Source organism: Plasmodium gonderi, assembly GCF_002157705.1.
Source record: "Plasmodium gonderi DNA, contig: Chr08, whole genome shotgun sequence".
Taxonomy (NCBI): domain Eukaryota; phylum Apicomplexa; class Aconoidasida; order Haemosporida; family Plasmodiidae; genus Plasmodium; species Plasmodium gonderi.
This window is the reverse complement of record NW_021628933.1, coordinates 1510030-1526594: the sequence shown is the minus strand read 5'-3', so window position 1 is coordinate 1526594 and position 16565 is coordinate 1510030. Positions and strand designations below refer to the sequence as shown.

General features: G+C 32.4%; 4 protein-coding genes across 4 annotated transcripts; 2 read left to right on the top strand and 2 right to left on the bottom strand.

The window, feature by feature from the left end:
• Positions 1-201: 201 nt before the first annotated feature.
• PGO_083050 (DNA polymerase delta small subunit) lies at positions 202-1599 on the top strand (the record flags this gene model as incomplete). The annotated part of the gene is made up of 1 exon (XM_028687527.1): positions 202-1599. One exon carries the CDS (start codon positions 202-204, stop codon positions 1597-1599), a length of 1398 nt encoding a protein of 465 aa, XP_028543328.1.
• Positions 1600-3383: 1784 nt separating this feature from the next.
• PGO_083040 (hypothetical protein, conserved) lies at positions 3384-9116 on the top strand (the record flags this gene model as incomplete). The annotated part of the gene is made up of 1 exon (XM_028687526.1): positions 3384-9116. One exon carries the CDS (start codon positions 3384-3386, stop codon positions 9114-9116), a length of 5733 nt encoding a protein of 1910 aa, XP_028543327.1.
• A 1313-nt stretch (positions 9117-10429) lies between these two features.
• On the bottom strand, positions 10430-12433 carry PGO_083030 (T-complex protein 1, eta subunit; the record flags this gene model as incomplete). The annotated part of the gene is made up of 2 exons (XM_028687525.1): positions 10430-12037; positions 12419-12433. 2 exons carry the CDS (start codon positions 12431-12433, stop codon positions 10430-10432), a joined length of 1623 nt encoding a protein of 540 aa, XP_028543326.1.
• Positions 12434-14820: 2387 nt separating this feature from the next.
• PGO_083020 (hypothetical protein, conserved) lies at positions 14821-16029 on the bottom strand (the record flags this gene model as incomplete). The annotated part of the gene is made up of 1 exon (XM_028687524.1): positions 14821-16029. One exon carries the CDS (start codon positions 16027-16029, stop codon positions 14821-14823), a length of 1209 nt encoding a protein of 402 aa, XP_028543325.1.
• Positions 16030-16565: the final 536 nt, after the last annotated feature.

Genomic DNA, 16565 nt, shown 5'->3' with positions numbered 1-16565 from the left:
TAAGAAATTTTCTCTCAAGTCGTTTCAAGATTTTAACATATATTCTAGTTAACAAGGAAAAAAAAAAAAAAAAAAAAAATGTCATTCGAATGAAGAATTGTATCCTCTCTTGTAAGCCCTCTTTTCCCTTTTTCTTCTCTCCTCCCCTTGTAAGAAAAGCAGTTAACAAAATTTTGAGTCCTTCCTTGCATCTCGCACATAATGAAAGAAGAATCAGCAAAACGAGCTAATCAAAATGACAGTGATCAGTACTGTGAATTTCCTCTTCATAAAAAAATAAAGAAAGAACATCACAATTATGAAAATCTATCAAAAGATTTTGTAATGAGTAAAGCAACATACACACAACAATTTTGTGAAATATACAGTGCTAGGATAAAAGCTATGAAAAGTTTGTTAATGAAAACGGTTAAGAAATTAATAGAGGATGGTAGTTCCAGTAACAGCTGCAAAGTTAAATACGAAGGGAAGAACGTAGACGAGGTGGAAGTAGACACGAAAAAAGAAAAAGAATACAAACTGTTACAGTATTTAAAAGAAATTAAAACAAATGAAAGCTGTTATTGTATCGGAACGCTTTTTAAAAAAATGGAACTAAGGCCATCTATTTTAAATGAATATATAAGCGAAATTAACGAATCGGATGATATTGTCATAAATTATTCACATGATGAAGACATTTTATTTTTAGAAGATGAGACAGCGAGGTTAAAACTTGAAGGAAAGATAAATAGTGATTATTATGTTACAGGTTTAACAGTAATTATTAAAGGAACTGGTATGAGTAATGGATCTTTATATGTAGATGAGTTGATTTATTCTTATATACCAAAATTGGAAATTCCAAAATGTATTACTAATGATGATAAATATATTATGTTCGTTTCAGGACTGTACATAAGTGAAAACAATGAAAACAATGAAAATGGTAATAAGGCTTCATTATTAAAAGATTTCATTTTAGGATTATATGGAGATAAGCACTTATCTGAAAACATAATCAGACTAATTATTATTGGAAATTCTCTTCGAAATGTCGATAACGATGAAAAAGATATGAACACCATTGACTTATTTCTTGCTTCTCTATGCTCATCTGTTTATGTTGACATAATGCCAGGAGAAAAAGATCCAAGTGATGCCATATTACCACAACAGCCATTTCCTAATTTATTTTTCAAAACGGCCAAAAATTATAATTCTTTTCAGTGTGTTACCAATCCGTACATTTTTTCAGTCAACAATGTAAATATCTGTTGCATGTCTGGCGAACCTGTTAATAACATTGTTTCTTATTCCAAAAATTCAAAATTAGATGCACTCAAAATAATAGCCCAGAGTAGAATCTTATCTCCAACTTCGCCTGATACATTGGGTTGTTACCCATTCATTCAAAACGACCCATTTTGTTTACAAAATGATGACAAATATCCACACATTTTCGTTAGCGGAAATTCCACGCAATTGGAAGTGCAATACATGAACGAGGAAAAAAAGTTGCCCATGCTCGTATGCCTCCCAAGTTTCGACCACTCCCCGAAGGCTCTCCTAGTCAACATAAAAAACATGGAACACACAACCTTGTCCTTCGACATATGATGTGGTGATGAAGAAGTGATGAAGCAGTCATTGAGTAGTGATGGAGGAACGATACCAACGCATCTAATGCTGTGCTTTCAATTTTCGTTTTTGCAAAATAATTTCGATCCATAAGTCTCGTCCGAGGCCCCATACCGCGTGTTTTTTTTTTTAACAATCAAACGATTATCTTTTTTTGACGAAATTTGTTCGCTCCCTCTTACCATTATATACGCAATTTACTTTGCACATGTATATGTTCATGTCCATAGTTACGTTTACATTCATGTTTTTACGTACACTAATACTTGCGTTTTTACTTATGTTTTGGTCTATGTTTTGGCCTATATTTTGGCCTATATTTTGGCCTATATTTTGGCCTATATTTTGGCCTATGTTTTGGCCTATGTTTTGGTCTATATTTTGGCCCGTTTTGGCTTGTATTTTTTTTTTCCCTTTTGCCACCCCAATTTAAGATATGCCCAGACATGTCATGTGTTCACTTTGAACATTTGCTTTTTCGTGTGTCTCATTTATTTTATCATTACTATTTTATTTTTATTTATTTTATTTTTTTATCAGCACACATTTTTAACAAACTTCATATTATTAAAGTTTCATTTTTCTAAAAGAGTAATCACATGTTCCTTATTAAATATACGACAGGTGCAAATTCAAAAAAGGTGTTTTTTCCTCCACCAGGATGGCACATTTTTACGAATTACACGTTAGGGGAAAAAATGGCATTTTGCTTTTTTTATTTTAAATGAAAGTAGGGGGTATATATTTTTGTTGGTCAAAAAGGGCATAGCTAGCTATTTTGGAAAATTTAAAAAAAAAAAATAAAAAAAAATACACAAGTACAACACAACATAACATTTACGTATGTGCACAATGCAAACATATGAACAGTTCATAATGTTATTGCCCATATTAGAATAATTCTTGCCTATGCATGATTTTTTTTTTTTTTTTTTTTTTTTTTGCATTAACGCACAAGATGGAAAAGAAAAAAAAAAAAATACCATTGTTGAGCATACGTAAAATCTATTTTTTCGCAAAAAATGTTCAAAAGTAGTTACATAATGAATGTTCCTTTTTAACGTAAAAAGTAAAGGAATTCTCAAATATTTATCTATTAATTATATAAAAGAAAAAAGTGGACAGATTGAAAAAATATATCAAAAGGAGGTAATGTAGTGTAAGTTAAAAAAATTTTCTTGCTTGCTGTTCATGTATTATTTTGCAGCGTTAATGCAAAAAAAAAAAAAAAAATAAAATAAATAAAAAATAAATCATTTACAATTTCGTTAACATAATGTTTTTACATTCACTAAAATGGGGACAAATGGCCCTCTGTTTGTTTTGATATGCATTTATTACATGCAAAAACACACAAAGCAGATACATATACGAAAAATATTCATGTAACACTCTCTTTATATGCACCTTTCCAAAAATAACTGTTGGACAGCACGTATCTCTTTTAGGACTTTTTTTTTTTTTTTGTAATTTTTTTGAAATTGGAAAAATGTGAGTATACATGTATCTATGCAAGTATGCATGTTGATGTTCATACAAGTGTGCCTAATGATTGAAACGTGGCCCCTTTTTTTTCTTTTTTTTTTTTTTTGCGTTGAAGTGTGAACTATAGACAGACAAGGAAAAAAATATACATACTCCTGAGTACACACACACACATGATTGTACGCGCATAATCAAGATTACTCAATTGTGAAGAAGCACACGAACGCTAGTCAGAGGATGCCAAAAATTCCTCTGACCGCCATTACTAGAGGTATAAAATGAAAGACAAAATCGTCATTCGAGAACCTTTATTCGTGGCACCAAATGGGTGCAAAAGCAACGTGCTAAAATATGAACAAGACAACCCCTTTAACAATGAAAGGAAGGATGAGGCAAATCTGACGAATCATATAAACATAAACCTACCTTACAAGAAATGTGAAAGATGGCAACATAATCAAAATAGTGAAGAGACAACCACGCAACATCCTCTGAATTTAAACGAAAAGGAAAATATGAACTGTTTTGTTAACAGAAATGACTTGAATTTTAATTCAAATTGTCAAAAAAATGTTATACAGTGTTATAGAAAAGGAGAAATAAATACACAATACAACATTATGGATAATATGTACGATGTTCGTTACACAAATAAAAGCAATAAAAACTTAAACGATTATTTGAAGCATGTAAATATTAATCACACTGCTCCTTGTATAGGTGAATTTAGAACATGTATGAATTGCTTTCTTAACATTTCAACTGTGTTTTGTAAAACATGTAACATATTTTTGTGTGCAATATGTAACATAAAATTGCATAAGGATACTCAAAACCATATCGTAAATGTCGCTAGTAGTGGATTATATGAAAACAATTACGCATACAATCATATCATATTGAAGGAAAAAGACAAATGGTTAGTCGAAATGGACAGTAATATTCCAATGAAAGTTAAAGAAAAATGTCCTATTCACACTAATGAATATGTAAAATATACTTGTAAAACATGTATGTATACTCTTCTATGTACAGATTGCTTGTTGAACGATCCTGTGCATGTACAGAAAATTACACAAGTAGAAAAAGGAAAAAACAAAAAAGGAAGTGTCGAAGCTGGAGGGGATATTGAAACCATGAATGAGACAAGCTGCAAATCTGGTACTACGTGCGTAGTTCCTAATAATAAAAACGAACGTGTTGCATCCCCAACTGATTATAGTACATGTCCAGAAGTGGAACCAAAAAAGAGTAATCAAATGAACTGCACTCATTCTACACATCATCCTGATCAAGGTAATCCCATTAGGGAAGGAGAAAAAAAACAAGTTATTGTCAGAATCAATAAATCGGAATCTAATGAAATAGGAGAAACAACAACGAACAATCCAGGTATAAACGAGAACGATATAATTAATCTAAAACCTGGGTTCAAATTAATCCGTGGGAGTCATGAAATATACACTTTAATAGATGCAAAAAACGAAATTAAAAAAGAATTAAATGACAAATTAGACATATTATGTAAGAAATCGCTAATTGTTAAGAATGCAATACCATCTCTAAAGAATATATATAAGTATGGAAAAATCACATGCAAAAATAATAAGAGATCTATAAGAGCTTCCTTCACAATTACAAACAACTTTTTAGAAAAAAAAAAAATGGAAATGCATGAACGCTTAAAATTGATACAAGATAGAAGCACAAATTTTTTAAAAAAGCTAGATGAACAAAGAATGAATTATCATAACTATTTAGAAAAAAAAAAAAATGAAATTCAACACATGGTAAAATTAAGTAACAGAAATGCAGGGCTCTCCCTAGATTATTATGTACAAAAATTGGAATCATTTAAGTGTCTATTCTTTACAAAAGATAATCTAATAGACATCAAAGAAAAACTGGAAATTCCGCATTCCAAAATAAAATCAGAATATTTACCTTCATTAACTGAAAATATGAAATTAGAAATTGGAAAAACGAAAAAAAATGTTAATGATATATCTGATCGAATTCAGAAGGAATTTCAGAAACTCCTCAATTGTGACACTGAAGTTCCTATGTATCCTTCACATTTTAAAAAGTTTATACAGAAAAGGATCTACAACAAAGACAGGTTACCACCAGTAACTAGTGATGCAAAGAGGAGGCAAAAATATTTCCATGTCCTACCATTTACAGATTTGTATATGAACATGGACATAATATATCAGCAACAGTTTTGGAGGAAAGATTCCTTACATCAGAGATGGGAAAGCAGAACAGTTTCTCTTCGTTCCATATATTTGTGCATACACACGCACGCACATTTGGTTCACTCTGTGGGCCCTACTGGTGCTGATGGGGAGATGCACTTTGGTGCCGATAAGGAAATGTGCAAGGATGGGCAGGAAGAAATCCCCAATCCCAAGAACCATGAGAATGACACTTCAAATAATGAGCCATGTGGAAGCAGCCACTTCATATCAAAAAATATAATAAACAACTTCAGCAATGATATTGAATCCATCATAAGTATTGCTAATGTAAGCATCAAATTGTTTACAAATTCTGATATAACAAATATAACCACATTAGAAAAACGAAATTACCCATACGGTATAGAGATCACAGAATACAATGAAAAAAAAGACTTAATTGGTTATTGGTTATTAACAAAAAAAAATGAAAACGAAATAAATGAACTTTTTAATATACTTATGAATATAAAAAAAGAAAACAAATCATCAGCTCTTGTTCCTTCGTTTCATCCTAAAATAAATATGCACAATTCAATGTTTCAATTTAATTATGACAATGTAAATACAATATATAAACATTTTGCCTCGAATTTAGTAGAACATCCATTTATGTATCACACGAAGGATAATTCCCAAGTTAGTAATAAGAATCAAACAAACAACTTGAACCCTATTCATCAAATTAGACAAGATGGTAGTATAGAAACTTTACTAAGTAGCGATACAAGCAATTATGAATACGACAGATTGATGAGAGATTCGAGCTTGTTATATTATTATGATGGTATAAAGAGCTCCGAATTTTATAAAAATGTTAAGAGATATGAAATTGATGATTTTATTACTGATCAGATAAACTTATCAGAATCTATAGATGAAAACACATTAGCAGAAATCAAAAAGAATCTGCAGGAAGAATCCCAAAGCTTGGAATCTTTGAATCCCTTTTCGCCACAAAAAGATGCATGGGAAAAAACATTATCAGCACATTTAGCACTTAACGCACAAGTGGAAGGAAAATCTAAAAAGCTAACCTTGAATCCGAGTCTGAACCCGAATCTGAACCCGAATCCGCATAACGAAAGTGAAAGGATAAATGTGCAAATGAACAAAAACCATTACGAAAATTATAAACTTAAAAAGGAAAATGAAAGTGTTTCAAATGAACATGGCTCAGGAAGAGAAGGGAAAAATAAAGGAGCCATGTTACGCACCCTAGTAAAAACTCCTGAAAAATGGAACGTATATCCACCAGATGTACACATTGATGCTGTGAACCATAATCTGGTTCATGAGGAAAAGCATTTTCTCTCATTAAATATGGATTGGAAATTTCCACATGGAAATTATTCACTGGACGCAGACAGCAACAGTGTGCATGGGGTACGGACTAATGATGAAGACACAAAAGGGATATCTGTAAAATCTATGGACGAGATGGGTTGGGAGAGAAACGGGAAACTTGAAAATGAAAATACAGACAAGAGGAAAAGAGATCAAGCCAAATTTTCTCCTCTCCCCTCCGACCCTACTTCTTCCATTCCCAATTCATGCGCTCTCAATTCCTCCACTCAGACTTCTAGCCCTACTTCTTCCATTCCCAATTCCTTCTCCCGTGATAATCCAATCAGTGGCCCATTGTATGGACAAAAAATACAGAAGAAAGAAGATCTAAATAAAAATTTGTCGACGATGTGCAATGACGTTTTTTCCCCTGATTCAGGTGTAGAACCAAGTGAAGCAATCGAAATCGAAGCAATCGAAATGGGGGAAACCAAAAATGAAGCAATCATCGGAGAAGGAAAAAAGCATGGTAGAGACTGCAATGGAAGTGGAAGTGGCACCCACGCGAACACATATGATAAACAAAAGGAAAATTGCAATAATTGGAACAAACACATCGTGGGAATTGCCACAGAATGTCTAGAAAATGATTTCTCAAAAAGGAATAGCAGAAAAAAGGAGGGGGAAAAGGACTCTGATTATATAACTTACATAGACAAAGAGAATAGCAAAGAAGAAACTTCTCCACATGAAACGGATAACAAAATGTACCATTCGAAAAATATGCAGGTTCTTAAAAACACAACGTTGAAAAATCTTACAACAATGGAGGAAGTTAATTATGATAAGCAGTTAATCAGATATACAGAAGGGGAATATAAGAGGGAAAGCAATACTTCCGATGGTTTAGAAGAGATACACATGAAAACTGGAGAATTATTCAGAATTGATGAAGTTCAGAATTTTTTGGATAAAATAAATTTATCACATAACACAAATCATTATTCCTCTAATTTGGAAGACACTAATCAGAAGGAAACAAAAATTCAATGCAAAAATAATATGCACCAAAAGTGTAATCTGAGGGAGACAGAAAAAAAGAAGGGTCATGTAGGGAAAAATGACGTGCCGTTTTACAGCCAAGAGGGGATAACAAAGAACAGTGCAACTGAAGAATCACAAATAACTAGTGCTCCTAATTGTATGAACAGAAGGTCCTACATGAACCTTAACAAAAGGGTAAATTCTGAACACGTTCAGCAGATTTGCGCCTCTCATATCAAGAAGGTTAGTACTAGTAGTGGTGACAATAGTAGTGGCAATAGTAGTGGCAATAGTAGTGGCAATAGTAGTGGCAATAGTGGTGGCAATAGTAGTGGCAATAGTGGTGGCAATAGTGGTGGCAATAGTGGTGACAATAGTGGTGACAATAGTGGTGGCAATAGTGGTGACAATAGTGGTGACAATAGTGGTGACAATAGTGGTGACAATAGTGGTGGCAATAGTAGCGCTAGTTGCAGTGGAATCCCTTTGCACAGTAGGAATAGGAAAGCGTTAAGTTACTCGATCTTGGAAAATTCAAGTGAAGTGAAACCATTTTGTGGTACACATGCGAGGGAAAAAAATACCAATCCATGTTCTGATTCAGAAGGTTCTTCCTTGATTAGATGTGAAGAACACAATGTAAAAAATTCAACACAAGTGGACATTTCCAACCAAAGGATGAGTTCAGAAAAAGGAGACTACTGTTTTACTGAATCTGATGGTAAAATAGCTATCTGTCATAGTAAACTCATTATTCGGAGTCATAAAAGTGGAGAAGGGGCGATAGATATGGAAAATCCCCAAAAGGGTAAAACAAATAGGAGAGAAGAGATGAACGTTGGTTCTCTAAATGAACCTCAATGGAAGAAAAACACTTGTTATTTAAACATCAATTCTGATAAGAATGAAGATATGGATCGAAATCAGATGGAAATATGTGATAAGGTAAATCAAAAGATTCATGATGAGAAAATATATAAGGAAGGTGATTCGTATTCACAAAAAAATGAAATAGGTGATAACTTATCAGTAGAGGTAAAAAAGCAGAATAATTGTAAAAACCATTTGGTTATGTTTAATAATCAAAAAACACTTGTAAGGTCTACATCTTTTCTCATTAATGGACCCACGAAAATCATTGGAGGGGTCCAATATTTTAGTGGAAAAATAAAAAACAAGACGGAGCGGTTTAAGCTAGAACTTGGAGAAAAGCACAAAATACCTCCCCCAAAACGGAAGAGAAATTGTGGAATTCAGAATGGAACTGTACTTAGGTGTGGTGATAAAAATGGTAGCGAAAGCAGAAATAAAAGCACGCATAACAGCACGGGTGCTCATGTCAAATCAAATGACGAGGGTGATACATCAAATGATAACATCCCTGCATGTGTGATAAAATGCGTGCTCAATCAAATAGGGAATAAAAAGTTTGGTTCTTAAGGGACATGGAAAAATGCATGCACATGTGAGCACATATATGTGCATATATACATGTACACAAGGTATGTATATATATATATATATATATATATATATATTTTTTTTTTTGTTTTGGCTCCCCTCACAACAACCCCCTTCTGTTGCATACACGATATTCCAATTTTCATAACAGTTGCCTCAAATACTTTGCACATGACCCTTCTAAGGATGTACATATCCAGTGTCAGTTAAGTTATTCTCCATGGACTTTATTCCCCACAAGTTTACATCTTCCGTCTAATGTGTGCAAGTGGGAGGGGGAGGATATTTCTCCTCTCCCGTTATATAGACTCTTTTATTTTTTTTTTACCAAAATTTTTATTCATGTGCATGCAATTTAAGAATACATTTTTTTTCTACTTTTTTCTGACTTGTGCAGCTTTTTTTTTTTTTTCCTTTTTTTTTTATTTTCGCCAAAATTTTGTAATCCATAATTTGTGTTAATTTTTTTTTGTAAACACACACACACACCCTGCAATACTGCGGGTGAAGTGTCTATTATAACCATTTGATGCATATGAAGATAACATGATACTTCTATCGCCTTAAGGCATGGATGTTCATATCAAAATGGGATGTTATAAATTAGTATTACTCTTTATGTATGCGGTGTTTTTGCACCTATGCACATTTGGTAAAATATATTCCCACATGTATATAATACTGAGCATAAGTGTTAACACAATTTGGATTAAAAAAATGGCATAAAAAAATGGCATAAAAAAATGGCATAAAAAAAGTGGCATAAAAAAAGTGGCATAAAAAAATGGCATAAAAAAATGGCATAAAAAAAGTGGCATAAAAAAAGTGGCATAAAAAAAGTGGCATAAAAAAAGTGGCATAAAAATAAAAAAATTAATTAGTATAGATTTGTTATGAGAGCTCGCCAAATGGCTAAGCTAGTTATACATGTATTTTCCCAAAGGTGATGTATACATTTTTGAGAAATGTCGTCCATATACGGGGGCGAGAGGTGCACACTACTATTCTTAGCATATTATAAATTGCTTTTTCATATGATGAGTCATTACCATGATGGATACATACAAAAAGGGTCTGCATACATTCACATGTATATATACATGTCTCTCTTTATGTGTCATTTTGACGGTTTATGGAGGGCCGGTCAACTCTGGAAAATGCCTTTTTTATGAATGCTACAAAATTCCTTTTTCAGTGCTGCAGCAGATTCATCTTTTTTTCTTTATTTTTATTTTATTTTATTTTTTTTCTCCTTCTTTTTCTAATTTCCAAAAGAGTACACTCTTCTCTCATCAAGCATATGGATTTCTTGGCCCCTTGTCAGCACTGCTGCTCGGATTCTTGATGGTTTCATCAATGGAAAGAATTAGACATGCTGCTTCCGTGGCACTGTAAATAACATTTCTTTTAATTTTTGTTACTTCAAAAATACAATTATCATATGCATTAATGATATCTCCCTCTTGGCAATCAACTCCATACCAGATATCACTAGTTTCTTCTGAGTGTTTTTTCCTTAATTTGTTTAAAATATCTGTGGAATCATATCCAGCATTGTGTGCTAAATGTCGAGGGATAGACTCAAGAGCTTTTGCAAATGAGTATAAAACAATTTGTTCCTTATTACATATTGATCTACTATAAATTCTGAGATACTTGGATAATTGCATTTCGATTGAACCAGCTCCTGGAACAATTTCTGAATTGCCAATACATCGAAGTACAATCATAATTGCATCATTAATTGATCTTTCTACTTCTTCTATAAATTGGTTAGCACCCCCTCTTAAAATTATAGTTACAGTTTTAGTTTTTAAACATTCTTTAAAAATATTGTATCTTTCATTTCCTATTTGCACTTCTTCAAATATTCCACAATTTCCTAATATGTTTTCATTTAAATTGAATAGAGATGTTTGTACAACAGCACCTGTAGCATTTGCAGTTCTTTTTAAATCTGCATCTTCTACTCTCCCTGCACAGAAAATATCATTATCAGCAAAAAATTGAGTTGCAATATCTCCAATTGGAAGTCTCGAGAGAACTATGTTTGTTCCACTATCTTTTATTAAATTTAATTTTTTAAATATAATATCCCATTCTGCTTGAACAATAGAATTATATTCATTTGGATTATCGATTCTTACTTCTGCGTTTTCTTTTTCTGCCTTTAATTCTAGTTCTACATTTAGAAGTAAAATTTTGGGGTTCTGAAATTTTTTTGGTTGTTGTTCAAAACCTGCATACGAGAATGTTTTTTTAAATGCAACTCCGTAAATTAATTGTGTATCTAAACATGAACCTCCAGTAACTTTTTTTATTCCTATATTTGATTTGTCCAAATTATCTCCTAATTTGTATACAGCATTTACAACCAATTGGCTAAAGAAACCTTTATGATTAGAAACTAACTTAGAATTTAATGCAGTTTGAGCACATTTTATCAGTATACTTTTTTTTTCTTCTTCACTTTTACTTACAAAATTTAAACTCAATTCATTTAATTTGTTTATTGCAACATTGCATGCATTTCTGAACCCATCAATAATCATATTGGGTTCTATTCCATCATTTAGTAACCCTTTTGCTTCATTTAACAGTTCTCCAGCTACTACTACCACAGATGTAGTACCATCCCCAACTTCTTCATCTTGAGATTTTGCAATATCCACAAGTATAGAAGCAGCTGGGTGAGATATATTTAACAAATTCATCACAGTAGCACCATCATTTGTTATTGTTACATCTTTTTCATTATATATCAACTTATCCATACCTCTTGGGCCTAGAGTAGTTTTTATTATGTCAACTATAATTTGACAAGCATTAATGTTTCGAATTATTTGACTCTTTCCTTGTGCTTTATCTGTTCCTTCCTTCAACAGGACAATTGGTAAAGACTGCGCATCAAAAGTGGGATAATGGAGATGTAAAAAAGGGACAAAAAAAAATCATAGCCATATTTTATATACATACATGTATATACATATATACATATACATATATATAACACAATTGTGAAAAACACGCGTGTGCAAAAAAAAAAAAAAAAAAAAAAAAAAAAAAAGCAGGTCGATTACATAGACCTTCAAAAGTACGACACCTAAAAAGCTACACCTGCAATTACATTTTGTAACAATTGAATGGGCAAGCAGCATGAACACTTCTTAAAGAACTTTCTCCCTCTCTAATGACATGAAAGTCGAGTAATTATCACTCCTATTTTTTTTTTTTTTTTTCTCATTTTTCTTCTCCCCTTTTAGGAGATTAAAGGGACATACCATCAGGTGACTCATTTTGTTTTAAGGGAACTGTTACAACAACTTGGGGGACGGCGGGAAAAAATGTGTATACAAGTTGACGTACTGTTATTTTGAAAAAATTTGGAAGAATTTTATATTTTCCTCAGTGACCTTGGCAGAAAAATGCAACGCGTGCAAAGGTAAAAAAAAACTGATACCGTTCTGCAACGTCTAGTGTGTATGCCCTTATGTGCTCACGGCTTGGTTTCTTTATCTTGCTCTTTTTTTAAATCTTTTTCTTTTCACTTCTTTTCTTTTCACTTCTTTTCTTTTCACTTCTTTTCTTTTCACTTCTTTTCTTTTCACTTCTTTGCTGTATACTTCTTTTCTTTTCACTTCTTTTCTTTTCACTTCTTTTCTTTTCACTTCTTTTCTTTTCACTTCTTTTCTTTTCACTTCTTTTCTTTTCACTTCTTTTCTTTTCACTTCTTTTCTTTTCACTTCTTTTCTTTTTACTTCTTTTCTTTTCTCCTTTCTATTCACCGGCTTGGCCGCTGCAAAATCAGCCGTAGGTTTTATGTAGAGCGAAAAATCTTCGCAACATACAAAAAAGTAGAACATGAAAAACAAGAGCGTGGCACAGTATTTATTCTTGCATTTAGCTAAATTGAATAATGATAAAAATAAGATAAAAAAAAAAAATAAAATAAAAATAAGAAAAAGGGAGGAGTGAAATGAAGAAACCTCAAACGAAAAAAAAAATAATATGTATATATATATATATATATATTACATCCTTTCAAAGGGCCATTATGTTATCATGCACAAATCTCCTATTTTTGTTTCCGTTGCACTTATTTCTTTTTCTGAATGGGGTGTGATAGAGGAAGAAAAAAAAAGAAAGAAATCACAAAAAAATTAAGTCAAATGTAAAAAAAAAAAAAAAAAAAAAAGAGCTACAGTTGGGAAATCCAAAAAATGCCCACCTTAATATTTTTCTCCTGCATGTGTAAAGCTGTGTCGGGGTGTCCCTTTTTTCGATACTTACAATTTATGCGTATAATAATACACTGATTGTGTTTTTCCCAAAATTCGTGAATAGGTGAAGTGAGGACTTGTAATCCTTAAGGACGTTAAAAAAAAAAAAAAAAAAAAAAAAAAAAAATTAAAGAAGAATATACACTTAAGTAGAAACAAAATAAATACACATAAAAATATGTCACTACTTTTTGTAGTTACATAAGTACATATAATCATCATCATCTCCTGTTTGCATGTCTTTCCCTTTTTATGCTTATGCGAACTTGGACTCAAAAGAAAAAAAAAGAGGGGACAATAAAATAGGGATAAAAAAAACAAAGAAAAAATCATTTCTTTAGTGAGAACGCGTTTAATAATAAAGTAAAATATTTTTAATATTTCCCCCAATCCCCCACCGTATCTACCTATAACTTAAACATTTTTGGATTCATATTTTTTTATTTAAAAATGGGCTGAACACAAGGTATTTATATATAAAATTAAAAACTAACCAATAATGTAGGAGAAAATATTTTGTGTTGATAATGTTATTTTGACATGGGCTATTAGAAAAGATATGAAAAGAGGTGAAAGAAAGTTAATACGTTTATAAAATTTAAGGTGACTAGTGCTTCAAAATTAGGAATAAATATCAACTGGCCACAGGAGAAAAACAAGTTATGTATGTACATACAAACATACATACACGGATACTTACACACTCACATACACACATACACACATACACACATACACACATACAAACATACACACATACAAACATACACACATACACACATACAAACATACACACATACACACATACAAACATACACACATACACACATACAAACATACACACATACACACATACATAAAATGGGGTCGGTCAGTTGGAGTAATGGGTTAGTCATACATGCAAAAGTGAATAATTTTAAAATGGTGGCCCAACATGGAAAATTCGCATTCAGGTTTTTCACATGTGAAAGACTCACACGTGACCTAACACGAAAATGAACTCAAAAAAATCGAAAAAAACAAAACAAAACAGAACAAAAGAAAACATAACATAACATAATGTAGTAATAAATGGTTCTGCTTTTTTGTGTAATCGCCACATCAACTTTTTACACCTGAACAGATCAGGTTTGAAACGGAAAAAAAACAATAAAAAAAAAAAAAATAATAATAATAATAAATTCACCTTTATGTCCTCTATTTGTTCCTTACATATTTATGTATATTACATTTTCTTTTTTTTTTTTCTTTCACTCCTTTATCAACATTTCATTTGTTTCCTATAAATGGGACATAGTTAAAATATTCCTTCTGTCTATCCATTCTAAAATCAATGTTTTTGCATCATCAACTCTCCAAGGAGTTCCAAATCAAACGCCAAACTTCATGCTCCAAATCAAGTATTACCCCTTCATGCCACTAATAACAGACAGAAATTCTGACGACGCATCTGAAGGTTTTTCTCTACACGAAAGAGACGAATTTGAAGCTGAACGTTCCCCCTTAGTGCGCGAACCAAACATAGAGTGTAAAATTCTGTTCCTTAAGCTTTCGTTCACGTTTTTTTTCTTTGTATTATTATGGTTTTTTTTTTTTTTTTTCTTCATTTTTCTTTCTGCACTATCCCCGATTGTCATGTTACATTCATTTGTTTTATGTGTAAAATCCATTTCGATTGATTCTTTACCTATTGAATTTTGATTCATATCCAACTTAGGTTTCACTATTTCGTTATATAAATGACTTGGATTTTTTCCACTTATTTTTATGTTATGTATTGACAAATTTGAATCCTTCTGATTAGTCATTAAATTAGCATCACTAATAACACGATAAGTTCCATCTTCCAAAGTTATCAAGGAATTTTCTACAGCTTCTTGTAAACAACCATACGGGAAGTTACCTATGAGCACTTCATCATCTAATTCAATAACATCACCAGTATCCTCTTCTTCCTGCTGACAATTATTTTGTGACAAGCCATCTGAAAAACCAGGACATATTTTCCCTACGTTTATGTTATACCTTTCTATGTTGCACGTTAGGTCTTTTTTAATGCACCTGTTAAAACATAAATTGACTGTATTGGAACTGTTTTGGCACTTATGCACGTCGGGGCTATATTCATAGTTATGCACGTCGGGGCTATATTCATAGTTATGCACGTCGGGGCTATATTCATAGTTATGCACGTCGGGGCTATATTCATAGTTATGCACGTCGGGGCTATATTCATAGTTATGCACGTCGGGGCTATATTCATAGTTATGCACGTCGGGGCTATATTTATAGTTATGCACGTCGGAAGTATATTGATAATTATACACATCGGGACTATTTTGACAGTTATACATGTCGGGACTATTTTGACAGTTATACATGTCGGGACTGTTTTGACAGTTATACATGTCGCGACTGTTTTGACAGTTATACACGTCTTCAGTGTTACTTGTATTCAAAGTTTCGTTTAATGGTCTTCCTTTGTTTAGACTTACGGAACCTAAACTACACAAATTTATATTTCCATATGAGCATTTTCGAGGACTGAACTCTCCACCATCACAAGGCAACTTCCCGACACTGCACAACAGGGACGTCAAACGACTAGCCATAATGTAAAATAAATCCCAAGAGAATTATCTAGCTGGGGAAATGGAAATGACAACAAAGCAGTACAGTAGTCAAATGGTAAGTACTAATGTGGAAAGTACTAAATTGGTAAAGTTGCGAAATAACAAAGCAGCAAAACAGCAAGTATTTAACAATGTTCTTCACAAATATGCACAAAAGAAAGGGCCATTCAATTTATGGAGAGTGAAAACAAGTACACTGGTGACACGAAAAAATATGCACATTTCAGTGATGCATAAATTGCAAATATGACTTTATGAAATAAAATTTCCTATGATTGTCAAAACCATGCGTGAGCACAAAAACAGTTGTGTGTGGGTGGGTGGGTAGGATGTGGTTACATGAAAACCTGGCATCTACCGATTGGATAGTACTATGCATACATACGCATGTGTAATGCATAGGCATACTACACATGAGCATATTACACACGAGTGTATTACACGGGCATATTCACGCATGTGCATAATTTTTACCCCTTTGCTCACACAACTCCGGTTGAAACCTCAAAGAAGGG